The sequence below is a fragment of the Emydura macquarii genome, unplaced genomic scaffold (assembly GCF_026122565.2).
Source record: "Emydura macquarii macquarii isolate MOO-44397 ecotype Brisbane River unplaced genomic scaffold, CSIRO-AGI_Emac_v2 contig_587, whole genome shotgun sequence".
NCBI classification, from domain to species: domain Eukaryota; kingdom Metazoa; phylum Chordata; order Testudines; family Chelidae; genus Emydura; species Emydura macquarii.
This window is the reverse complement of record NW_027130724.1, coordinates 5,233,914-5,260,571: the sequence shown is the minus strand read 5'-3', so window position 1 is coordinate 5,260,571 and position 26,658 is coordinate 5,233,914. Positions and strand designations below refer to the sequence as shown.

Here is a 26,658-nt window from a genome sequence, read left to right as displayed (position 1 = left end):
ACCAGAACTGAAAAATGCTGAAAGTTTTATTAATAACGTAAGAACAAAATAACAGGAAAAGATTGCCACTATCAGATGCCTGTTACCATACAAAACCTTAAATCCCTAGACGGTAACCCCCAATAAAATTATTTCTCTACTCGCAAATAAATAGCAAAAGATAGTGCAACATGACTACAAAATTCAGTTTTCTACATAAAACATTGGATCACTATCACCATTATTATTGTTGTTTTAAAGAGTCATCCTACTTCTTCTTGTTGAAACATAAATGTGTTGTAAACAGTTGACTGGAATAATTGCAAATTCCAATGATGTAAACAAGGGATATTTTTCAGGGGTCTTCAGTTGTTTTTATATATACGCACACGCACACAATTACCCATAATAACTGACCCACTGAAACAGTGAGAATATTAAAAAAAAATTAGGTGAAAAAGATAGAACTAAATTAATTTTATGGTCTCCAAACTCCAGAGGGGAAATGGAAAAGGAAAGTACTTTGGGGCTTAACTCAAGACTCTAACAATGCAAGTTATAATTTTGTTCCTCATTTCCCCTCAAAAGCTCTATTGTTTAGAAATAAAAATGCAGTACATATAAAAATGTAATTATTTGGCTCCCAAATATTCTCACATTTAAGAAATGAAAAATGGTGATAATGGAAACTGAAATAAGAAAGAAACCAAGTTTTAAGTGGGTGCCCAGATTATTTTATCTATGTGGCTTATGATTTTAAGCACTTTAGACCTCTCAGGTTCCTTTTTCCTATGATCATCTTGTTCTCTGCTCATCTTCCTCCTGGAACAATTGTGGGGTAGTGGTTTCCGAAATGCATGCAGTCATGCATTGGCATTGTTCCACAAAGACATAGTCATAATTCATGCTTGTTCCATTGCGGCATGTCAGGGTCACCTCTCTCTTGTGGCTTTTGAGTTCCTGGCAGCAGGTACACTTGTGTTGCATCTGCTGTGTTTCAAGGGAATACCTGCCCAGTAAGATAAAGAAAAGAAATTATACCCTTCTGTAAAAGCCTTCGTATTGCACACATTCATTTCTAAATATTGCATGCTTTTAATAACTAATCTATTTGATAGAGGGCCTGTTCCTGATCTCACTGAGCTCAGTGGCAAAGCTCTCTTTCATTTTACTGGGAGCAAGATTGGGCCTATTATTTCTGACTTTCAAGCGTGTGTGTGTATATAGCTCAATATAAACATGAAATATCAAATTTTGTGCTGTTAGTCTGAGTTTTCCAGTCTCTCCACTGATTTTCATCATTATTTAATGGCAGTTAGTTCTGAGTGTGTATGATAGAGAAATCAAGGTAGTCTGAGGGACAACTGATAGAAGGATGGGCCAATTTATATATGATTGACTCTGTATGGGAAATAGTAGTCACGGCTTATTTAGGAATACAGGATCTGATTCTCTTTAGCCACTGTGATATATCAGATGTGACTCTACTGAAGACAATGAAGTTATATCAATTTTATAATGGTGTAAGTCAGAGGAAAATCAGAACCGCAATGTGCATCTTCCTCACTGTTGTACTTCTGTTTTTCAGGGTGCTTTGCTATCAGATACTCAGTGTTGTGCTTTGTGACTTGAACAAGGGTTTACCTCTGTGAGTCTGACTGTTTAACATTGGGAACCTCATGTTATAGTGTGTATCAGGCAAAGTGCTGGGAGATAACTGCTGTGGTATAGTGTAAGCACTCCCCCCAATACTGAAACACACTTCAGATATACAAGCCAACACTCTCAATAGAAACGCTTGCTTTCCAAGTGTATATTAAATTAACTGAAAGTGCATAGATGAGTCCATGCTCAATACTACTTGACCAGTTGAATGAAAAGAGGCCACAAAGGTAAATAGATAGAAGGAGGGGGTATAATGAACTTACTGCCACTTACATTGAGGAGCTGGCACAGACACCTTCACAGTATGTCAGTTCAACAGGTTCAGAAGATTCACATTCGTTGTGGTGGATGACAATTGAGTTCTTGTGAACCTTGCAGCTTGCTGCTCAAAAAAGAGAAAAAATAAATAGAAATGCTGCACAGCTCTTCATGTTAATCACTAAGCAAATGCTTAAAGCTGTTCTGAGTGGAAGATGTTTGATCATGCAGGATTCATGCATATCATTCTGTAGTTAGGAAATACACATGCAATTTAGTTGGCGATTTGAGTTTAAGTTCCAGTTTTAATCTTTCAATCTTAGGTCATTGGTAGCAGAGAGCACTGTTGAGGCAGCATAAACAGATCTTGGATGGGATGGGGAGTATCTTGACACTGTCAAGCAATCATATTTACTCTTTTTCTTTGGAAGGATTAGCCTGTGTAATGTCAGGCTTTTGACAATGAGAAATAAAGAAAATATGGGTGGGGTTCTGGAGGAAACTTTCCCCTTCCTTTCCCACTCAAAAGTCGTTAGAAATATTATCATCATACATAATCTATTGGAGGCAGAACATCAGAAAATAGCTTTACTTACCCTCAGGGTTACATATTTTGCAGCAGCCATCAGGAGTAAGCTGTACTTCACCCTTCAGGGCCAGAACAAAAAGAGAGGATTCCGAATTAGTGTCTGAATGACAAGTCGATAGCTTTCTAGCACTAGTTAGCATTTTTACCATTAATAGGAGGTGGGCTGTGCAGTGGACATTGAATGATACTATGGCTGGTGGACCCTGAAAGATTTCTTGCCAACTTGGTTCCATATAATTCTTGAATCCACATACCCAGAAATAAGAGGTAGTAGAATATTAAGTGGGAGGACAGGGCTTTTCTGGAGGGATTGGCTGTTACAACTGACACTGTGGCAAGATTGAATTCATTCTCAAACCATTCCTGACAAATGACTATTTACACAGTGGGAGCCTTTAGTAACTAGAGATACTGATTCCATGTTGTCTTATAGTGTATTGTATACTTTGCCCCTTGTTCTGTGTAGTAGCACTCAACAAATAGCAAACAATAAAGGACTGATTAAAACTTACAGGCTCGCAGTCCCCTGGGTCAAAGACAGGACATGTTCTCAGAACAGTGACTGAAACAAGCTGATCTTCAGCTTCTTCACATTTGTAATAGCTACACGGATTATCTTCAGGCTTCCATATATCACCCGGCTGACATTAAGAATTAAACAAGTTTAGCATTATTTCTTTTCTGATATGATCAATGATATAATTATGATAAGCACAGTATGGTTACTTTGACAATGACTGGTGCAGGATTTTCTCATAAGCAATTTCATGCTCTCAACTAGAAGGAAGTAATCTGTATCCCTTAACTTCCTCTGAAACACTAAACATGGGGAGCCAAATTTTCAAACTTCACTGCCTAGGTGGCAAGCTTAAGGTCTAAATCCTCGACCTGCATTCTCAGATCTGTAGTTAGATGTCTAAAATGGATATTTAGCCCCCTCCTCCCCCGCTCCCTCCCCCACCTCTTACTGCCCATTTGAGCATCTAAATGTGGGATTTAGTTATTTAAATGTGCGTCCAGCTAGAATAAATGTAGAGAATACCCTGCTGAAATTAAGAATGGACATAAGTTGGCTGAGAGCTTTCTCTTCCTTTTGTCAACATTTATCACCTGTCATGGGCTAAAACAAAGTGTAATGAGAATCAAAGGAAATAGTTACCTTAAGCACCTGGACAGTGTTGTTATTCAGCTTGATTGTGCAAGCCACCTGGACACACTCTCCACAGCACTCTCCATCTTTCATCATATATTCATAACTCTGTTTAAGAAGTGGAGGAGAAAATACATTGAGTCAATAAGGGAGACTTCCATTTTCATCAGTTTAGAAACTAACAGGGAGGTAAAATAAAAAATGGAGCTCACCAGGGGGCAAATGGTATCACAGGGGACTGACTCACACTGCAGAATGTTTCTTTGGGAGACTGGATCTACTTCAGAACTGCAGGTACATGTCTTACAAGAGTCCATTGGAATAGACGTTCCAGGCTGGGAGAAGCCGAAGAGAGAATATTCAGTGTGAGCAAATCTCATTATCTTAAGGAAATCTACTGTATGTAACTTGATAATGTGTGGAGATAATTTAAAGCAATTTTGTGAACATAAAAGATGCTGAAACACAAGTTAAACTGAGTTACCCAATGGACAGCATAAAGCAATTGTGCTGTACATAATGTACGAAAATGTGGGGCCAGTACAGAAGCCTGTATGGAAACAAACTACTTGAAATAATGCAAAATACTAGACTTAGACTTATAGACTTAGACTAAAAGACTAGACTTAGACTTAGACTAATAAAGTGATGGCAAGAATATACCAAGAAAGATCAAAAGAACGTGCTGAGATTGGATACTAAATAAGACTGGTTTGAGCCACCTTGGTATTTTGCAAATTTGTCAATGCTCCACTTGTCGCAAAAGCAGCTTTCTATTATGAATTGTTTTCAGAGCTGGTGAAGCAGCCATCACATGCAAATAGATATTAAAACATCTACCCATTAGTGCATCCAACTACATATGTGTAAATATGTACACATTATTTACACATGGAATTCAGGCCTCTTTTGAAAATTTGGCCCAACATAATGTTCTAAGATGGCAGCTGTGATTTTAAGGAGAAAATCTTGACTGAGAAGTTAAGGTCTCAACTTGGAGGTCTAGGTCAAAATTCTAGATTTTATTTTTTGAGGGGCTTCAGTTCTTTTGTCTCTCAAAAAAAGATTCCCAAAATTCTGCTCCATCAGAAAGTTATATCTTTCACATCTGGAATGGATAAAAAATGAATTCACCCCTCTCAATAGAAATGGGAAGTTTTTATTTTTGCTCTTTGTTAAAGAGGCGCTCCTTCAAAACATGAGAAAACAAACTGTATTTCCGATCTGGGTTGGTGACCAAGGAGCAAACATGGTACAAAGGTTCTTTAATACGCAGGAGATAGACTCATAGACTTTAAGGTCAGAAGGGACCATTCTGATCATCTAGTCTGACCTCCTGCATAATGCAGGCCACAGAACCTCACCCACCCACTCCTGTAATAGACCCCTATCCTATGACTGAGTTACTGAAGTCCTCAAATAATGGTTTAAAGACTTCAGGATACAGAGAATCCAACAGAGTGTCCAGCAACAAGTGCCCCATGCTGCAGAGGAGATAAAGAACTCCCTCATGGAAACTCAGTGAAATGCTCTGTATCAGGGTTTTACAGAGGTATTGAATTATCAGAATATGTGAGTATGTTTGATGTAATAATACTGTTCTTACCCTGTAAATAGTTCCATTAAGCACACAGACATCTGGTATTGGTTCTGAAAAAACGAACAATTTATTTAAAGAAATTAAATGAAAAATAATCTTTAAAACTTCCAGAGTCTGAACACACAAAAAAGTTCTGTTTTTTTTCCCCTGGGTATAGTTCAGTGAGGTTGTGGTTTTTTAAAGATTTTTTATTATTTAATGTACACTGAACTTACTTTTGTCACTTCTCAAATATTTTTTCTTAACTAAATATTTCCTTTGAAATTGAAATTAGAGCCTTTTATAACCCAGAGGTCAGAAGAAGCCCAGTAATTTACCACATATATAATTGACACAGCAATCTCCTTCAGAAAGGATTGTGGCTAGCTGATATCCTGGCTCACAAGTCGTCTTGGCCTGGGAGCAGGCGCTTGTATTGCATCCTGTGGAATAAGATACAAGAGAAAGTGCACAGTGGGATAAAACTAGCAATATGAGGCTATGTACACAATGACGGTGGCAAATTCGCTGCCGTCAGATCGATTTTTCCAGATCGATTGAGCGGCAGTGAAGACATGCTCAATTGATCTGGAAGTCGGTCTACTAAAACCACCTACAAAAAAAGTGTAGCGCTGCGTCGACGGGAACGCATTTCCTGTTGACGCACAGCATTGGAGACAGCGTGCTAAAGGAAAGTAACTCCTGTCGACTGCCGCCAAATTTTGCCGGCAGCGTAGATCTGCCCTGAATCTTTGTTTTCCTACTTAGAAGTAATTGGTGCTTAGGCTCCATGAGCATGTGGAGAGCCTAACACAAAGAAGGACACAGACAGATTGTTGATAACTGCTTTTAAAACTTGATGTACATAAAGTTCGAGTTACATTCTAGCATATGACTGCAGCTTGAAGAAGTTGGAGGGACATATCCTGAAGGGGGAGAGAGAAGATCCAAGAGGATAAATGACCTTGAACTAGAATGGGAGCCTGAGAAGGTCCTCTCTTTCCCTACTCCTATCACGTCCCTCCTGAAATTAAAGTAATTGTTCATCTTTTACCAGTGCGTAATTTGTAAGGAAAGATGTGCTTGGGCTCAAGCAATTTTTTTTTATTCATAACTGATGGAGCAAGCCCAGAGGTGCCGGGGCTCAGCCCTGACAAGCCCTGGCACAAATTAAGCACTGTCTCTAACTCTAAAACCACAGCAGAGTAATAAATTCAGCAGACACCTCTGTTCCACTGTTGAGTTCTCTGCAACTTGTCTGCACATAGCTTGGATGGAAGACATCCTCATAGGAAATAAGTATTCCACACCATCATAATCAAATCATTTGAGAGCATCTCCAATCCCCACTCATGTTTTTCACAGGACTACTTCAAACTTAGCCCTCCAGTGCGCCTTTGTTTAGACTCTCAGTTCCAGGCTGATAAACTGTGCGCACATTCTCCCTTTTGATTTTGCTATATCAGTAATCAAAAAAATCTCTGAATAGTTAGTAATATGTCACATAGAGCTACTGGCTTGTGCTTTAGTGTTTGTTCATCTGTTTCGCTCTACTTAAGTTAATATTACCGTTCTGCAACATAAAATCTATGTATAAAGAAACCCTTCATAATCCACAAATATCGAGCTAATTTTTCAGCTACTTAAAGACACAGAAAAACTTTTTACCTCTCTTCTCCCCCACTCCCGCAACATACACGAGAAGATTTGTTTTTACCAACTAAAAATGTACATCTAACTGTAACTTAGAAATCAACTTTTGGTATCTGGGTAAATTTATAAATCAATCAAGGAATAACACTTAATTTTAAGAGTCCTTGGATATTACAATGATAGATGTTATATAAAGATCTTAACTAGCTTGGATTAGTGAGCGATGTACCAGAGGACAGTAATTGGCCCACTATATTTTCTGAGCTGGCTATAAAAGATAGTAGCCGATACTCACTGCATGCAATTTCAGGACAGCATGGGTCTTCTGGTGTCAACACTGGGACAGGTATGAATCCTTCTTTCTCACACATGCGTGTCTCAGGTGTCTGACATGTAAGTGGCTTACATTGTACAGTAACAGAGAATGGGTCACAGACACACTCCTGGCAGTTACTCTTCCATTGGGCTCCAGGCTGTAAAAATGTCAGTACATTTTATCTTAACTGTTCTCTGATGCTCATGATCATAGGTGTATTTTCAAGGCCAACTGTGATGAAGGTCTCAAAGCTGATAGTAATTTCAACTAGACTGTTCGTAGGGCCTGATCCAAAGCCCATTGATTTCAGTGGGGTTTGAAAAATCTTCAGATAGGTTGCTTTCAATTTCCCAAGGAGGAGATCCATAAATAAATATCATCTCCAATACTTGGCAGTGGAACGCTATATCACTGGAATTGAAGTACTAGCAATTTAACTGAAGGAATATAGACACAACATTGTGTAATTTGAAGCTGTTACACATATTCATATTAGTTCTGGGGTATTTTGGGGTTTTAAAATGTGATTTTTTAAAAACTGGGTGCAGTTGACTACAGACTGCAAAATGTATTGGCTCTAATCAAGTCCTTCGCACCATCTCTCGCCATTCTATTTCTGCTAAAAATTTTAGCCTGCCACAGCCTTGCATATTTCATAACAAAATGAGGACTAAGAGGTGTGAAAATCCAATGATATGCTGAAATCCTGGAAATATATATATTTGGGAGATGTTTCTGGAAAAGATGCCTTGAAGAAAGTGCTGACTGAAATACTCACCAGTTTGGGCATTCCATCTGGCCCCACACAAGCTGAAGGAAAAGGAAGGCAAAGGATTTACACTGATGCAATTCTGATATATGATCATGTGATATACAAATGAATCTCACTTACCCTTTTAATTAAGGGTTTGTAAAGGCACTTTTCAGATATTATTGCCACACATTTTATCCACAAAGGATTTACTTTTAAACCTTCATCTTGTCTCATGATTCATCTTAGACACATTTTTCAACAAGTAGACACAGATGCTAATGCCATTTACGAGTCACTTTCTAAAAAATTGTAAATGGAAAAAACTAGCCATTCTCAAGGTGAAATCAGTTTTAGCACTCAGCATGCATATGTTATGTGGCTGGTATATTTACTCAGATGATGATGGTGCAACACTAAAATCTGCTATTAGGCTGAGTCTGAAAACAGTCAAAGGGGCATTTCATTGGCAGTGACAATATTATGCAGGTTCACTACATTCTAGGAATGTTATATAAAATGGAGAGGAGGATAAAGTAATGAATTTAATATGCTAATATTAATTAATTTAATATGCTATGTTCAGTTAGCAGAATTTGGATATTAAAGAACTAGAATGGCAGTTGGTAAAGCTGAGTGGGATTAAGGTGCGTGAGCAGAGCTGTGTGATAAAAGTTTCCAGAGCATCTTTTCATGCTATACCTAGAAATAGGTTGTCCTGTCCTGTCTGTCTCTTTCTTTCATAAACACTACATTCACATTATTTACATCCCCCTCCAACCCTTTCTCCCCTCTTCACCCCCTCAAACTTACAACATTCTGACACACAGACGTCAGTGTATGAATTGAAGAGAATCTTATCCTTGGGGCAGAAACATCCTTCAACTATATGTTCATTTGTATGGTTAACAGTTCTACAAGGCAGAAAGGAATGGATATTAAAGTACACTTTTCCTGCATTATATGATCAGTAACTTTTTACAGCACTAGCATAATTGAGGCATAAAGAAGAGTTTCTCTAACCAATCAGTTAAGGTTTCCTTTATATACAAAGAAAACCCTTACATTTATACAATATGGTGATCCTTATTCCCAAATATTTCAAAACATTTTATAAATATTCAGAAACTATCTATGTATCTGTATCATTTCTTCCCACCACTGAATCACAGTCAACTCTGAAGTGGAGCATTACATCTACCTAACAGCTCACAGCAATGCTGTACATGTTTTTCTGTTTAGGAAACAGCAGGAAGTGAAAAATACAGCATCCATTTGAAATTGCAGAGGGAATTGCGGTAACACAATGTAATTATTCATGGAGGAAATTGGCCAGGTCCTAAATACTGGCCTTCCTACTCCTGTGAAAAGTGCCAGGGGATTTTTAATAATCAAAGGAATCAGGACTTCAGTTTTAATGTCATAGATGAAATATGGCACCTCTAGTAACACATTGTCCCCTTCCACCAGATTCAGGCTAACTCAGAGGATTTACTCAATTATCAGTGCCACCATGTCCTGAATCAGTTGGCTTTTATTAAGAGGTCTCCAGTCCAAAGATAGAGACAGTTGTACACAGTGACATTACACTAATACACAGCTAATTATTTGGTTTAACCTTACCCAGAATTACAGGTGACAGGATTAAGAGGGCCACATGCATCATACACCTTGCCTTTAGGACAGTTGTATGCTGTGTAGGAACAAAAGTAAAATTAATATGAAAATGAAACATTGTATGAAGGTAAAGAAGTAGAGATGATGCTTTCCACTTGCTTTTAGTTCTATGTATGTGAAGGGGTCACAGCCATTGGTGCTCTCACTTCATAAGCCCTTTGGATCAGCAAATACAAAAACACAAATATCTAAAATATTGTCAAGGCTACTGAATGATTTTGAGCCTCACAAAAGATTTGGGTATGAGTTTGGCTGAATTTGAGAGAACAGCAAAGGTTCAGGTTTGTTTATATTTTACCTGAACTAGCTCACCCATCTTCAAATGAATGAAATTAAAAGTAAAGTTTAGATATACGTATCTATTCCCTCATGCCCCCAAATAATAGAAGAAGTTTACATTTTCAGAATAAGTTGGTGATAATCACTTCATAGATCCAAGGCAAAGTATTCCTTAATCCTACTTACGGCATTTTCCTTGGGTCTTGCTTCTCCAGTCAACACAGACACCGTTAAAAGTACAGAGGGAGGCATATGTTTCCAAGCTGATGCATGGTATAGATTCATTGGCAATGTGGCATGAATTGAAGATGCATCTCTCATAGAATATGCCAGGAGGCAGAACCTTATGACACTCTGCAAAGAGACTTCAAATACAAGGAAAGAGAAGTTTGTTGTGGCACACAATCATCATAAAAACCTAGACTTGTCACAGTGAAATAATTAAAGGGTAATGACCTGCCTTCATGATCTTTTAGATTTAAAATACAATATTAATCTCAAGTGGCTGTTTTATTGACACTATAATAATAGTACGTGGTGGGACACAGTTTATATTTAATGAGAATTTTGCAAGGGCAGACTGGGTTTTTAGATAGCATAAAAAGAGACTAAAGTTATTCCCACTAAAGTTATGCCTACAGTAAGAGCTTTGGTATATAACAGAAACAACAAACTACACAGCTATTCTGTAGTCTTAAAAAAAATCAAGACTACTTTGCTATTTTTACAATCAATAATGCAATGTATTTTTTTTGTTACTTATGGCCACTTCAAAGACCGTTATTAAAGCTTCCAAAACATTTTTTTGTTTTTCAATACACAAGATTCAAATATACCTTAAGCCTGAATTTAACTTACTCGCTCAAAATCAGCTCACAAAGAGGAGTAGGGCAGGGCACAGATGTAGTTGTTGGTGTGGCAGGTGTTACGGTTGTTGGGGGCCCTTCACAATATGCCTTATTTTCATCCTGAACCTTCCAAGAGGCAGCCATTTCTGAACAAGAGGAAATTGTTTCGCCACTTGGCATGCGGCATTCGTCCACTTTGTCATTTGAACACGTGCCTAGAAGAAAAAAGATGAAACCAAGTTTGAAAGGTATGGAAGCACTGGCAATAGAGCAATTTAGGACCAAGTAAGATTAGTAATATCGTGGTAACCTTAAAATCAGGTAACCAGCCCCTCAGTGTGTTTGTTACATTCAGAGTGGATATTCCGACTTTTATTTAACATGCCATGCTAAGAGTTTATGAAAGACTGAAATTGGAAATGTTCTTGTTTATGTAAATTGCATTTTGAGGTGATGCTGAGACTAAATAGTTAAAAACAATATACTCCATAATCCCATTGTTGTTGCTATTTTTCTTACTTTGCTGTAGCTCCTAGAAACTAAAATAGTCAGCTAAAGTGCACCTTACCATAGTATAAATAAAGGAAACAGTCTTCTGGGAATTGCCTTATGGAAAAGGGGGAGTTAAATCATTCTACGTACCACACTGGCCTTCAGTGTTGTGTCCAAACATGCTGAATGGCATTTTCACTGCAAAGGTGGGTCCACTGAAGGAGATGTAAGACTTGATATCAGGGATTTCAACAACCATGTTCATTCCAGCTCTGGCAACAGAAATGCCATCTTTGCTGAAGCCTCCATTGATTGGCTGTTTGTTGACAAGAATCTAAAACCAAACAAAATAAAACCAAAAATAAAAGAAAGGGCAGAGGTCCCCTCTGTAGATCGGAAGATTCCCATTATGTTAATGAAAAAAGAGGCATTAGAGAGAGAGAGATTACAAATGATCACATACGCACATATATAATGGAATTAAATTTAATTGCCATATATCTAAAGCTAAGTGTTATTAATTAATCTTTAGCTGTTTTTATACTATGTTATTAAAATGCCTCTCTTTTATTATTAAAATGTTTTTACTGAAGCAATACAAAACTTGAAAATCTATTGAGTTTTACCTTGTTTTGCTCTTGGTTTTTCTGACTGATTAGCACTATTTTCATGGAGTTGTAATTCACAATGATAGATCTAGTGCAGGAGAGTCCATCAGCCACTTCACAGAAGTAATTGTCAACAAGAATGCTGAAATTGTATTTTGGCACAATCTGTTTCATCAGGACATATGTGCAGTTGTCATGGAATGTGTAGTGAGTTCCATCAAAAGTCATGTAGTCAGAATTGCTCCAGCCTGTGCAAACACCTATCAGGAAGAAAACAAAAGAAAAGTATGTAATTATAATCAAAAGCTAAAAATAGCAAATTTGCTTAATTTAACAGTCAAAGAAAGATTTGCTGCTGATACTGAAACTGAAGATGTTATATAATATTTAAATAATAATCTTTTACCCCTGTATGGAATCTGAAAAAATAAGGATTCTTGAAGCAGCATTTAGCTGGCGCTAGGTATCCATATCTGTTTTTTTCTCTATCTATCTAGCTTTATTCTAGCTAATGATCTGGCCATTACATTCTTACTTAGAGTCAGATGCTACTGAAATAGGTGTGTAATAAATACCAAGCTAGATAGAAAAATCTATAATTTAATGCTATACTCTTATTTTTTTAGCCAGTGTCTATCGTCTGAGAAAAAGAGAGTGCCTAAAGCACTGAGTCATCATAACAATATTATAAATTTGCAAACTATAACCTGGTGAGTGAAGCCCACTATAGTAAAACACTAAATTAATCTAGATGCTCTGAAAACCTATTTTATGCAATATTAAAGTATATTGTGCTTCATTAGTGCTGCTTGTTTCTTGGTTCCCTTACAGTCACATTCATAGTGGTAGTTACAGCCATTCTCATCATAGACTTTTACTGGTGGGAGTCCACTTGCACAAGTAATCTTCTCTATAGGTGGAGGAAGCACTAGAACAATTCTGTTGTCTCCTTCACAAGTTGCCATAGTGCAATCGTTTAATATCCATGATTCATTTATCTAGAAGAGACAAGGAAATTCTTGTACAGATAATTTAGGTTAAGGCAGAATTTAGATGTCTATCTTACAATAATATAATAATCAATCTTTGGGATTCAGGTTGTTTCAAGTAAGATTGTCTATGTGTGACAACCAAGAACGGAATTCAAAGAAAGTTGGACACATATCTGAAGAAGAAGCTGACTATGAGTGGCTGCCTTTATGTATTTGAGTTTAGAGCAGAATGAATATTGAGAAAAAGGTATCAGTGGACATTTTGTTGACTTTCATAATAGAATTTTGCTTCACCCAAAAAACAAACACACTTGGGGGAAAACGATATCAGTTTATAAAAGTTAGGTCATCCAGTTAGGGAATGAAAGCTATGCTATATAACTTCAGTGATCAATCATATAGCGTGAATATCAAATATGCAAGGGAACACTTACAAGGAACACTTTGCAAACAATCTTTAGGCTGAAATTTATTTGCATAATATTTTCAAAGAGAAATATGGAATATTGAACAAATTTGTAAAAATAGGAAGTCAGTCTTTGGACAATTTGCAAACAAGAAAAGTTGACAGCACTTCACAGAAGTTACATCATACCAGGTTACTGTCAAATGGACAAATTCTGCCTGGAAATATATATGAGCAACTCCCAGTAAAATTAATGGAAGTTGGATGTGGGACTATCAGATGCCAGAATTTGGGTCAGTTTTGGGAATGGTGGTGATGTAGAAAAAGAAAATAGATTATTGGGTTACCTTTCTCGGAGGCTCAGCATCAGGGCAACCTAATACTGGAGCAGGTTTAGATGTTTCTTGGGTGGCTGGGACTGAAAAAGATACAGCTGTTGGGGTTGATGAGCCTGGTACTGTAGATGATGGGATTAATGAAACAGGAGTTCTTGTAGGACATGGCTCCAGGATTCTTTCAATTTCGCATGTTTCATTGCAAAGTGCATAAAAACTACAACCAGCATTATCTTTACCATTGTATATAACGTCCCCTATAAAACAAAATTAAAAATAGAAATGACATTAAACGGCTAAGGAAATATGCAGCAAAAAATCAAAAAAGAAATTATTCAAATATTTTAAAATATATACATTCATGATACCTTAATATAAAGACAAAATTCTCATTCTTAAATTACATTGTATAATAAAATTTAATTAAAAAGTGAATGGTAAAATTGTATCTATCAATATTTAACAGTGTGAAACAGTTAACTCACCAGGAGAAAATAAATGACCAGACACATGGCATAAACATGGAGTTGTTCGGCCTGAAGTGAAAGATGTAATTTTTTCACTTGCTGTGGAGGCTATATGGGGGCCTTCTCTTCCTGAAGAAGAAAGGCTTGAAAGAGTAGATATTCCAGGGGTGCTAATGTTCAAAATGGAGGAGACCCCAACTGTATTAGAAACTAGGGGAAGAAGTGTGGTGATGCTTCCAAGTGATGTAAACTGTGCTCTGGTTTCCACAAATCCAGTAGTTTTTCCGGTGATGGTAAAGCCCTTACCAGTGGAGGCTGAACCCGTAGAAATTTCTCCAGGTGTACCCGAAATGGGGAGGATTGTGCCTGTTTGCAGTGGTGCTGTGCCAGATTTCCTTGTTGCTGTGCTGGTAGCTGCAGCTGGAGGAGAAGCAGTGGAGGTGACTGATACCGTACTGGAAACTGGGGGTACAAGTATGGTGGTGGTTCCCTGTGATGTTGACTGGCTAGAAACAAGTGTGCTACCTTCAGTGGTTGTCCGTCCTGAAGGAGGAAGGGTGGAAGCAGCTGAAAATTCTGGAGGTGTGACTGTTATGGGTGGGATTGTGCCTGTTTCCAGTGGTGCTGTTCCAGGTGTGGTGGTAGCTGTGCTGGTGGCTGGACTTGAAGGAGAAGCAGAGGAAGTGATTGACACTGTAGTGGAAATTAGGGGTACAAGTGTGGTGGTGATTCCTGGCAATGTAGGCTGCCTAGGAACAAGTGTGGTGCCTTCAGTGGTTGTCTGTCCCGAAGAAGGAAGGTTGGAAGCAGCTGAAAGTTCTGGATGTGTGACTGTTATGGGTGAGATTGTGCCTGTTTGCAGTGGTGCTGTGCCAGGTGTGGTGGTAGCTGTGCTGGTGGCTGGAGTTGAAGGAGAAGCAGAGGAAGTGACTGACACTGTAGTGGAAACTGCGGGTACAAGTGTTGTGGTGGTTCCCTGTGATGTTGGCTGTCCTGGGCTTGTGGAAAGAAGCGTAGTACTTCCAGTGGTGGTAGATCCCTTCCCAGTGGAAGCTGAACCTGTAGAAAGTTCTCCAGATGTACCCGTAATGGGTGGGATTGTGCCTGTTTGCAGTGGTGCTGTGCCAGGTGTGGTGGTAGCTGTGCTGGTAGCTGGAGTTGAAGGAGAAGCAGAGGAAGTGACTGACACTGTAGTGGAAACTGCGGGTACGAGTGTTGTGGTGGTTCCCTGTGATGTTGGCTGTCCTGGGCTTGTGGAAAGAAGCGTAGTACTTCCAGTGGTGGTAGATCCCTTTCCAGTGGATGCTGAACCTGTAGAAAGTTCTTCAGGAGTACCCGTAATGGGGGGGATTGTGCCTGTTTGCAGTGGTACTGTACCAGAAGGGGTTGTTACTGTGCTGATAGCAGGAGTTGGAGAAGATTCAGTGGAGGTGACAGATACTGTAGTGGAAACTGGGGATACAAGTGTGGTGGTGATTGCCTGTGATGTTGGCTGGCTAGGAACAAGTGTGCTGCCTTCAGTGGTTGTCCATCCTGAAGGAGGAAGGGTGGAAGCAGCTGAAACTTCTGGAGGTGTGACTGTTATGGGTGGGATTGTGCCTGTTTCCAGTGGTGCTGTTCCAGGTGTGGTTGTGGCTGAGCTGGTAACTGGAGTTGGAGACGACTCTGTGGAGGTGACTGATACTGTAGTGGAAATTAGGGGTACAAGTGTGGTGGTGATTCCTGGCAATGTAGGCTGCCTAGGAACAAGTGTGGTGCCTTCAGTGGTTGTCTGTCCCGAAGAAGGAAGGTTGGAAGCAGCTGAAAGTTCTGGATGTGTGACTGTTATGGGTGGGATTGTGCCTGTTTGCAGTGGTGCTGTGCCAGGTGTGGTGGTAGCTGTGCTGGTGGCTGGAGTTGAAGAGAAGCAGAGGAAGTGACTGACACTGTAGTGGAAACTGCGGGTACGAGTGTTGTGGTGGTTCCCTGTGATGTTGGCTGTCCTGGGCTTGTGGAAAGAATCGTAGTACTTCCAGTGGTGGTAGATCCCTTCCCAGTGGAGGCTGAACCTGTAGAAAGTTCTCCAGATGTACCCGTAATGGGTGGGATTGTGCCTGTTTGCAGTGGTGCTGTTCCAGGTGTGGTGGTAGCTGTGCTGGTGGCTGGAGTTGAAGGAGAAGCAGAGGAAGTGACTGACACTGTAGTGGAAACTGCGGGTACGAGTGTTGTGGTGGTTCCCTGTGATGTTGGCTGTCCTGGGCTTGTGGAAAGAAGCGTAGTACTTCCAGTGGTGGTAGATCCCTTCCCAGTGGAGGCTGAACCTGTAGAAAGTTCTCCAGATGTACCCGTAATGGGTGGGATTGTGCCTGTTTGCAGTGGTGCTGTGCCAGGTGTGGTGGTAGCTGTGCTGGTGGCTGGAGTTGAAGGAGAAGCAGAGGAAGTGACTGACACTGTAGTGGAAACTGCGGGTACGAGTGTTGTGGTGGTTCCCTGTGATGTTGGCTGTCCTGGGCTTGTGGAAAGAAGCGTAGTACTTCCAGTGGTGGTAGATCCCTTCCCAGTGGAGGCTGAACCTGTAGAAAGTTCTCCAGATGTACCCGTAATGGGGGGGATTGTGCCTGTTTGCAGTGGTGCTGTGCCAGGTGTGGTGGTAGCTGTGCTGATAGCAGGAGTTGGAGAAGATTCAGTGGAGGTGACAGATACTGTAGTGGAAACTGGGGATACAAGTGTGGTGGTGATTGCCTGTGCTGTTGGCTGGCTAGGAACAAGTGTGCTGCCTTCAGTGGTTGTCCATCCTGAAGGAGGAAGGGTGGAAGCAGCTGAAAATTCTGGAGGTGTGACTGTTATGGGTGGGATTGTGCCTGTTTCCAGTGGTGCTGTTCCAGGTGTGGTTGTGGCTGAGCTGGTAACTGGAGTTGGAGACGACTCTGTGGAGGTGACTGATACTGTAGTGGAAATTAGGGGTACAAGTGTGGTGGTGATTCCTGGCAATGTAGGCTGCCTAGGAACAAGTGTGGTGCCTTCAGTGGTTGTCTGTCCCGAAGAAGGAAGGTTGGAAGCAGCTGAAAGTTCTGGATGTGTGACTGTTATGGGTGGGATTGTGCCTGTTTGCAGTGGTGCTGTGCCAGGTGTGGTGGTAGCTAGCTGTGCTGGTGGCTGGAGTTGAAGGAGAAGCAGAGGAAGTGACTGACACTGTAGTGGAAACTGCGGGTACGAGTGTTGTGGTGGTTCCCTGTGATGTTGGCTGTCCTGGGCTTGTGGAAAGAATCGTAGTACTTCCAGTGGTGGTAGATCCCTTCCCAGTGGAGGCTGAACCTGTAGAAAGTTCTCCAGATGTACCCGTAATGGGGGGATTGTGCCTGTTTGCAGTGGTGCTGTGCCAGGTGTGGTGGTAGCTGTGCTGGTAGCTGGAGTTGAAGGAGAAGCAGAGGAAGTGACTGACACTGTAGTGGAAACTGCGGGTACGAGTGTTGTGGTGGTTCCCTGTGATGTTGGCTGTCCTGGGCTTGTGGAAAGAAGCGTAGTACTTCCAGTGGTGGTAGATCCCTTCCCAGTGGAGGCTGAACCTGTAGAAAGTTCTCCAGATGTACCCGTAATGGGTGGGATTGTGCCTGTTTGCAGTGGTGCTGTGCCAGGTGTGGTGGTAGCTGTGCTGGTGGCTGGAGTTGAAGGAGAAGCAGAGGAAGTGACTGACACTGTAGTGGAAACTGCGGGTACGAGTGTTGTGGTGGTTCCCTGTGATGTTGGCTGTCCTGGGCTTGTGGAAAGAAGCGTAGTACTTCCAGTGGTGGTAGATCCCTTCCCAGTGGAGGCTGAACCTGTAGAAAGTTCTCCAGATGTACCCGTAATGGGGGGGATTGTGCCTGTTTGCAGTGGTGCTGTGCCAGGTGTGGTGGTAGCTGTGCTGATAGCAGGAGTTGGAGAAGATTCAGTGGAGGTGACAGATACTGTAGTGGAAACTGGGGATACAAGTGTGGTGGTGATTGCCTGTGATGTTGGCTGGCTAGGAACAAGTGTGCTGCCTTCAGTGGTTGTCCATCCTGAAGGAGGAAAGGTGGAGGCAGCTGAAACTTCTGGAGGTGTGACTGTTATGGGTGGGATTGTGCCTGTTTGCAGTGGTGCTGTGCCAGGTGTGGTGGTAGCTGTGCTGGTGGCTGGAGTTGAAGGAGAAGCAGAGGAAGTGATTGACACTGTAGTGGAAACTGGTGATACAAGTGTGGTGGTTGTTCCCTGTGATGTTGGCTGGCTAGAAACAAGTGTGCTGCCTTCAGTGGTTGTCCGTCCTGAGGGAGGAAAGGTGGAGGCAGCTGAAACTTCTGGAGGTGTGACTGTTACGGGTGGGATTGTTCCTGTTTGCAGTGGTGCTGTGCCAGGTGTGCTTGTTGCTGTGCTGGTAACTGGAGTTGGAGAAGACTCTGTGGAGGTGACTGATACTGTAGTGGAAATTAGGGGTACAAGTGTGGTGGTGATTCCTGGCAATGTAGGCTGCCTAGGAACAAGTGTGGTGCCTTCAGTGGTTGTCCGTCCCGAAGAAGGAAGGTTGGAAGCAGCTGAAAGTTCTGGATGTGTGACTGTTATGGGTGGGATTGTGCCTGTTTGCAGTGGTGCTGTGCCAGGTATGGTGGTAGCTGTGCTGGTAGCTGGAGTTGAAGGAGAAGCAGAGGAAGTGACTGACACTGTAGTGGAAACTGCGGGTTCGAGTGTTGTGGTGGTTCCCTGTGATGTTGGCTGTCCTGGGCTTGTGGAAAGAAGCGTAGTACTTCCAGTGGTGGTAGATCCCTTCCTAGTGGAGGCTGAACCTGTAGAAAGTTCTCCAGATGTACCCGTAATGGGGGGATTGTGCCTGTTTGCAGTGGTGCTGTGCCAGGTGTGGTGGTAGCTGTGCTGGTGGCTGGAGTTGAAGGAGAAGCAGAGGAAGTGACTGACACTGTAGTGGAAACTGCGGGTACGAGTGTTGTGGTGGTTCCCTGTGATGTTGGCTGTCCTGGGCTTGTGGAAAGAAGCGTAGTACTTCCAGTGGTGGTAGATCCCTTTCCAGTGGATGCTGAACCTGTAGAAAGTTCTTCAGGAGTACCCGTAATGGGGGGGATTGTGCCTGTTTGCAGTGGTGCTGTGCCAGCTGGGCTTGTTACTGTGCTGATAGCTGGAGTTGGAGAAGACTCAGTGGAGGTGACAGATACTGTAGTGGAAACTGGGGATACAAGTGTGGTGGTGATTGCCTGTGATGTTGGCTGGCTAGGAACAAGTGTGCTGCCTTCAGTGGTTGTCCGTCCTGAAGGAGGAAGGGTGGAAGCAGCTGAAAATTCTGGAGGTGTGACTGTTACGGGTGGGATTGTGCCTGTTTGCAGTGGTGCTGTGCCAGGTGTGCTTGTTGCTGTGCTGGTAACTGGAGTTGGAAAAGACTCTTTGGATGTGTCTGATACTGTAGTGGAAACTACGGGTACAAGTGTGGTGGTGATTCCTGGCAATGTAGGCTGCCTAGGAACAAGTGTGGTGCCTTCAGTGGTTGTCTGTCCCGAAGAAGGAAGGTTGGAAGCAGCTGAAAGTTCTGGATGTGTGACTGTTATGGGTGGGATTGTGCCTGTTTGCAGTGGTGCTGTGCCAGGTGTGGTGGTAGCTGTGCTTGTAGCTGGAGTTGAAAGAGAAGCAGAGGAAGTGATTGACACTGTAATGGAAACTGTGGGTACGAGTGTTGTGGTGGTTCCCTGTGATGTTGGCTGGCTAGAAACAAGTGTGGTGCCTTCAGTGGTTGTCCGTCCCAGTGGAGGAAGAGTGTGAAACTTCTGGAGGTGTGACTGGGGGGGATTGTTCCTGTTTGCAGTGGTGCTGTTCCAGGTGTGGTGGTAGCTGTGCTGGTGGCTGGAGTTGAAGGAGAAGCAGAGGAAGTGACTGACACTGTAGTGGAAACTGGGGTACAAGTGTTGTGGTGGTTCCCTGTGATGTTGGCTGTCCTGGGCTTGTGGAAAGAAGCGTAGTACTTCCAGTGGTGGTAGATCCCTTCCTAGTGGAGGCTGAACCTGTAGAAAGTTCTCCAGATGTACCCGTAATGGGGGGGATTGTGCCTGTTTGCAGTGGTGCTGTGCCAGGTGTGGTGGTAGCTGTGCTGGTAGCTGGAGTTGAAGGAGAAGCAGAGGAAGTGACTGACACTGTAGTGGAAACTGCGGGTACGAGTGTTGTGGTGGTTCCCTGTGATGTTGGCTGTCCTGGGCTTGTGGAAAGAAGCGTAGTACTTCCAGTGGTGGTAGATCCCTTTCCAGTGGATGCTGAACCTGTAGAAAGTTCTTCAGGAGTACCCGTAATGGGGGGGATTGTGCCTGTTTGCAGTGGTGCTGTACCAGAAGGGGTTGTTACTGTGCTGATAGCAGGAGTTGGAGAAGATTCAGTGGAGGTGACAGATACTGTAGTGGAAACTGGGGATACAAGTGTGGTGGTGATTGCCTGTGATGTTGGCTGGCTAGGAACAAGTGTGCTGCCTTCAGTGGTTGTCCATCCTGAAGGAGGAAAGGTGGAGGCAGCTGAAACTTCTGGAGGTGTGACTGTTATGGGTGGGATTGTGCCTGTTTGCAGTGGTGCTGTGCCAGGTGTGGTGGTAGCTGTGCTGGTGGCTGGAGTTGAAGGAGAAGCAGAGGAAGTGACTGACACTGTAGTGGAAACTGCGGGTACGAGTGTGGTGGTGGTTCCCTGTGATGTTGGCTGGCTAGAAACAAGTGTGCTGCCTTCAGTGGTTTTCCGTCCTGAGGGAGGAAAGGTGGAGGCAGCTGAAACTTCTGGAGGTGTGACTGTTACGGGTGGGATTGTTCCTGTTTGCAGTGGTGCTGTGCCAGGTGTGCTTGTTGCTGTGCTGGTAACTGGAGTTGGAGAAGACTCTGTGGAGGTGAATGATACTGTAGTGGAAATTAGGGGTACAAGTGTGGTGGTGATTCCTGGCAATGTAGGCTGCCTAGGAACAAGTGTGGTGCCTTCAGTGGTTGTCCGTCCCGAAGAAGGAAGGTTGGAAGCAGCTGAAAGTTCTGGATGTGTGACTGTTATGGGTGGGATTGTGCCTGTTTGCAGTGGTGCTGTGCCAGGTGTGGTGGTAGCTGTGCTGGTAGCTGGAGTTGAAGGAGAAGCAGAGGAAGTGACTGACACTATAGTGGAAACTGCGGGTACGAGTGTTGTGGTGATTCCCTGTGATGCTGGCTGTCCTGGGATTGTTGAAAGAAGCGTAGTACTTCCAGTGGTGGTAGATCTCTTTCCAGTGGATGCTGAACCTGTAGAAAGTTCTCCAGGAGTACCCGTAATGGGGGGGATTGTGCCTGTTTGCAGTGGTGCTGTGCCAGCTGGGCTTGTTACTGTGCTGATAGCTGGAGTTGGAGAAGACTCAGTGGAGGTGACAGATACTGTAGTGGAAACTGGGGATACAAGTGTGGTGGTGATTGCCTGTGATGTTGGCTGGCTAGGAACAAGTGTGCTGCCTTCAGTGGTTGTCCGTCCTGAAGGAGGAAGGGTGGAAGCAGCTGAAAATTCTGGAGGTGTGACTGTTACGGGTGGGATTGTGCCTGTTTGCAGTGGTGCTGTGTCAGGTGTGCTTGTTGCTGTGCTGGTAACTGGAGTTGGAAAAGACTCTTTGGATGTGTCTGATACTGTAGTGGAAACTACGGGTACAAGTGTGGTGGTGATTCCTGGCAATGTAGGCTGGCTAGAAACAAGTGTGGTGCCTTCAGTGGTTGTCCGTCCCGAAGGAGGAAGAGTGGAGGCAGCTGAAACTTCTGGAGGTGTGACTGTTACGGGTGGGATTGTTCCTGTTTGCAGTGGTGCTGTTCCAGGTGTGGTGGTAGCTGTGCTGGTGGCTGGAGTTGAAGGAGAAGCAGAGGAAGTGACTGACACTGTAGTGGAAACTGCGGGTACGAGTGTTGTGGTGGTTCCCTGTGATGTTGGCTGTCCTGGGCTTGTGGAAAGAATTGCAGTACTTCCAGTGGTGGTAGATACTGTAGTGGAAACTTGGGGTACAAGTGTGATGGTGGTTCGCTGTGACGTTGGCTGTCCAGAAAGAAGTGTGGTGCGTTCAGTGGTTTTCCATTGCAAAGAAGTCAGAGTGGAACCTGGTGAAGGTTGTGGAGTTTTGCCTGTTATGGGTGTGCTTACTAATGTTTGCAGTGATATTGTACCAAGGGAGGTAGTTGTTGCTCCTGGCTTTTCAATAGTTGTGACTGATGGGGTGGATGTTGAAGCATCACATGGTACATAGTTACAACATAATATTTTGATCTCATAGTTGTAGCAGATTGGTGGAGTTTGATCCTGATTATTACATATGAGTCCACGGTCTTTGCTACATTCCACCTTTTGGTTCAGGTCTTTTAGGGATCTGTCAGGAAAGTATTTTACTCTGCATTCAACATCGCGTGGAGTTTTGCAAACACTATGTCCATTAGCTCTTATATTTTCAAATGTTTCAAAGTCTCCGTTATTGTAGTCTTGGTTTGGATAACTGATATCATACCATTCCGACCAATGGCATACTTCGTGCACGCACACTGTTGGAGCTGGTGGTGTAGTTGTTAGTCCTGTGGTAGAAAGAAAAAAAAGTAGTCGTTTGTCTTCAAATTCAATATTTTTGTTAATAATTACTGTCTAATGTCTATTTACTATCACTGCATTTGGGGTATTAATCTTTCACACAATTTGATAGATTTTAAGGTCACAAGCGACTTTTATTATCTTAGACTCTGTCCTCCAGCCATGTGTTTTGGAAGAGCAATGTTGATCACCTATGTGAGTGCATGTTGTAACAAAACATAATCTGACTTATAGTCTGTTTCTTTCTTGTTTTGCAGTTAAATATATTCAAAGATATCTCTTGTGTGTCAGATCTCAATATACAAGGGACTCAATAAATTTTTATGAGGCACTTTTCTACTGCGTAAAGTGTAAAGAATAGAGGGCCTGGTTTTCCACTGTGTTGTATCTTTTGTAGTTATTTACAACTGATTTCTAGAAGCTCAAAAGGTACACTCACTTCACAATGACTGCACAAGGAACAAGTCAATGGCAATCAGGACAGTCAGATTTAGAATTTTTTTCTTTATTTTAACAGATTTCTGTAGCATCTTGATATTATTGAGACATTTGTGTTGAATAAACACCATCTTCTCCACAGGATGGTTGCTTCTGCTTGATCCAAGGTTGAATTCATCATGTTGTGTTCATGATGTTACTATACAGCGCTATGAATATATGTTATTTTTGCATGTTCAGCATCATGTGTTAACTGCAGGATCAAGCAGGAGTAAAGGAGCTTTTTGGAAGAAAGCACTAGCTTGCTTACAAAAATCATTAACAATTAGGAAGAGTGTCCAAGGACATTCTGAAATACCTTGAAAGTTCCCTCAGAGTGGATTTCTTATCTTTGAGACTGCACTAAAGTGCTTAGTTTATTTTAAAATTATTTGTTGCCCACCATATATATAGGGAGAGATAGTAAAGATGGCCACCAATCTAGAGCTCCCTGGGAGCTGGCCAGAAAGCTGCTCTACCTCATGCTTATGGCATCCAGGGATCTCCAGGGCATAAAGATGCACTAGCCACACCAGCTTTCTTCTGGGAGCATCCTGTGCTGGTGTTACCCATGGTAACAGTGGGGGCTAAGGGAGAGAATTTGTAGAAGCTGCTGTTGTATCTCTGCACCAGCTGTGCAGAGAATCCTCAGGGGCCAGATCTTCCAGCTGAGTTTCTTACTGTTTTCATAGAAGTTACCAACTTACAGTACAAGCATGTGCAATTAGAGGAGTAAGTGGCCCTTACCCCCAGGCATGCAAAGATTTTTTCAGATATTTTGAGGAATGCACAGAAATACCTGCAGTACTTGTAAGTAGAACTGTACTAAATGTACTAAATGGGGTTGTGGTTGCAATTCCACTGCATTCAAAGAATTTTCTGGTTATTGTTCCGTTGCTGTCACAAGTTGCACTCAAACATCCTCCAATACCATCTGTGGTGTTATAAATTACATCCTTATATTTATACTTGTGTCCTTCATAATAGCAATTACATGCTGTAAAACAGAAGAGGTGGAATGACATTGTCAGTCACCTGTCAAATGAAATAAAAGCCCACGAATTTGTTTTCATTCATAAATCTTCTTTACCAACTTACCTTCAGCATCAAACTTGCATTCTGTGCCTTCCATTGTGCATGTACTGAAAGAAATGACAGAGAGGAGAAATGTGAGACTGAAGATTCATGAAGGGTGATGAACTCATTTTACTACTGTGGTATTTTCACTGAATTTCCAGCAGAAACAGAGTTATTCTGAATTAGGGTGTGACTGAAATTCAGATAGGTGTTTGTCTAGATTCCAGCTAATATTCTGATAGTGAGCTCTGATTCAATTACCTATTTCAAATTGAATAGTTAGGAGGAGGTGCTGCTCCATCTCCACAGTACCTGCAGCATGTCCTGCTTAGAGGCTGCTTCTTTCTTCCTCCATAAGGCCAATTCTGCCATTGGAGCAGCATGGGTCAGAGGGAGGTTAAGAAGAGGGAGGTCCATTCCTTCCCCATCCCTTTACTGTCAGACTAACCTCTTCTTATGCCCTCCCCTTACAGCCAATTCACGTCAGCTCCTCTGACTGCCATTCTTTTCCCAACCATCTCCCTGATATCAGACTACAGCTCCTGCACAAGAGTGAAGTCAAAGACCATGCAAAACTGCAGAAAGAAGACTTTAGGGAAGCTACTTGTCACTTTCCTCACTCTTCCAATGATTTTTGGCCCTGAGGTTAGAAAAGGAAAAAAAGTCTGAATATTGGAAATTATATGTGGATGTAGAATAAACCTCAGAAACAAATCTATATTATATATTATATAACTAGGTTTATTCTATTCTATATTCTTATATCATGGTGATGAATGACCTTACAGGAATATCACCATGATATAGGAGCACAGAATAGAACAAATCTGGTTATAAAGTACATAATATTTTTTTCTGGGCACTAAGCTGAAGAATTTACTGTGAAACTGAGAACAAATTCAACAGAATCGAAAATTGCTTCAACAGAATGGAATTGCTCACTAGTCATATGAAAATTGGTACGTGACAATAAGGGATCATTTTTTGCACAGGTAACATGAATTCACCTCACTGTGGGACTGCGGCACATAACTTTCAAACACTGCTTTGATCCTTTCCCCTTAACATAGTCAGACTGTACATTACCATGACTGACAGTTGTCCCGTGAGTAGAAGTTCATTCCTGGTTTGTGGTAGTTTCCTTCAGCATCATAACAGCCACAGTTATCAACACACTTCATCTCATCCTCATTGAAATATGGCTTGTTCGCTGGACAGTTTGGATAACAGCCTGAAGCGAAAAAGAGTTTAAGCTGGAAGAGTTTAAACTGGAACTTTATATAGAAGGTAATTCTTTTTTATTTTTCTACTTTTAGCTATCAATTTCTTGGGCACAAGGGTTTTCAAAACTTGTACTCCTTCCCCTGGCTCACTTTCTTTGGCTTGCACTCTTTATAATATGATGAGTCCTTCCAAATAAACTACTGCTTCTGGATTCTTGTTAATGGCTCCTTTGTTGGTTGGAACGAGTTATTATTTAGCAAACGAGGCTCCCCTGACCCCTAAGCTTTGGATGTGATACTAGACTATGAACCAAGATACTAATACAGTTCTCTGTTGTGACACTGACTATTACTATTAGCAGAGCCCACAGAGACTGGTCCTACAAATGTTTTCAAACCCAATGGACCAAACTCTACCCTTATACCAATGCAACCCACTGAAGAAAATAAGATTGTATGGGTGTATCTGAATGGAGAATTTGATCCAACAAAGTCTGAGCTGGAAAAAAAATGGTAACTAGTTGTCTATTCTACAGCAAGAAAAATATACCGTCAGCTCTTTTTACCTTCTAGACCTTGTAATTTATGAAGGCATCTTCCACTTGGATTCCTACAGGTCTTCATGCAGGGAGCTCCACAAGGCTTGTAGTGCCACTCGCATCCCCCTTTGGGGTTGTAATAATCACAGAACATAGCTGAGAGGAAATAGGAAAACAGACATGTTCAGAACAAAATGCCTCAGTGTTTTTTTCATAGCTCTGCATTATATCACTACCATATTATTTGGATAGTCTTGAAAGTCATGAATCAAGAGCTGAAACAACATAATTGTCAACCCAGTTTAATATGAAACAAAGGCTTGAGAACAAATTGTTGTCATATATTTAATAACATTTTCAATAACGTTCTCAGAACAATTGCCTTAAAACTGATGCACCATTCTTTCAATCTCCATTGGCTAATACTCACGACAGATAGATGGGGTTCTCCATGCAACACAGATGCCAGCCTCATTACATGCTTGTGCATATGCAGCTACTGCTGTACAGAAACATTCACAATCTCCCCCAGTGTCACAGGCACAAGCATCAGTCACACATGCTTCATAATATTTAGTTGGTTCAACCTGTTAGACAAAGAAGACAGTAAATGTAAGTGTTACTTTCTCTGGGGTCATCTTGCTTTGCCAGAGCAATTCTTCTAGAATCTTAACATGCCACAAGAAGGCAAAATCTGTAACTTTCGTTTTCTTGTATTTGCATTGCTAGACAAACTAGGCCCAATTTTCTCACGTGGATG

General features: G+C 41.9%; 1 protein-coding gene across 1 annotated transcript in view; it reads right to left on the bottom strand.

Moving 5' to 3' along the window:
* Nucleotides 1-774: 774 nt before the first annotated feature.
* The window catches only part of LOC137148011 (mucin-5AC-like), a 56,951-nt gene continuing 31,067 nt past the window's right edge, over nucleotides 775-26,658 (bottom strand). The window contains exons 25-46 of the mRNA XM_067540419.1: nucleotides 26,329-26,485; nucleotides 25,926-26,054; nucleotides 25,223-25,367; nucleotides 24,158-24,201; nucleotides 23,859-24,056; nucleotides 19,918-22,569; nucleotides 18,699-19,652; nucleotides 16,054-18,456; nucleotides 14,063-15,934; nucleotides 13,720-13,834; nucleotides 13,590-13,650; nucleotides 12,674-12,842; nucleotides 11,863-12,104; nucleotides 11,387-11,570; nucleotides 10,755-10,959; nucleotides 10,083-10,261; nucleotides 5,248-5,291; nucleotides 3,651-3,749; nucleotides 3,004-3,132; nucleotides 2,499-2,550; nucleotides 1,918-2,026; nucleotides 775-988 (exon numbers count right to left, since the gene is read on the bottom strand). Of these exons, the coding sequence (XP_067396520.1) occupies nucleotides 775-988; nucleotides 1,918-2,026; nucleotides 2,499-2,550; nucleotides 3,004-3,132; nucleotides 3,651-3,749; nucleotides 5,248-5,291; nucleotides 10,083-10,261; nucleotides 10,755-10,959; nucleotides 11,387-11,570; nucleotides 11,863-12,104; nucleotides 12,674-12,842; nucleotides 13,590-13,650; nucleotides 13,720-13,834; nucleotides 14,063-15,934; nucleotides 16,054-18,456; nucleotides 18,699-19,652; nucleotides 19,918-22,569; nucleotides 23,859-24,056; nucleotides 24,158-24,201; nucleotides 25,223-25,367; nucleotides 25,926-26,054; nucleotides 26,329-26,485 (10,356 nt within the window). The remainder of the gene's footprint in view (nucleotides 989-1,917; nucleotides 2,027-2,498; nucleotides 2,551-3,003; nucleotides 3,133-3,650; nucleotides 3,750-5,247; nucleotides 5,292-10,082; nucleotides 10,262-10,754; nucleotides 10,960-11,386; nucleotides 11,571-11,862; nucleotides 12,105-12,673; nucleotides 12,843-13,589; nucleotides 13,651-13,719; nucleotides 13,835-14,062; nucleotides 15,935-16,053; nucleotides 18,457-18,698; nucleotides 19,653-19,917; nucleotides 22,570-23,858; nucleotides 24,057-24,157; nucleotides 24,202-25,222; nucleotides 25,368-25,925; nucleotides 26,055-26,328; nucleotides 26,486-26,658) is intronic.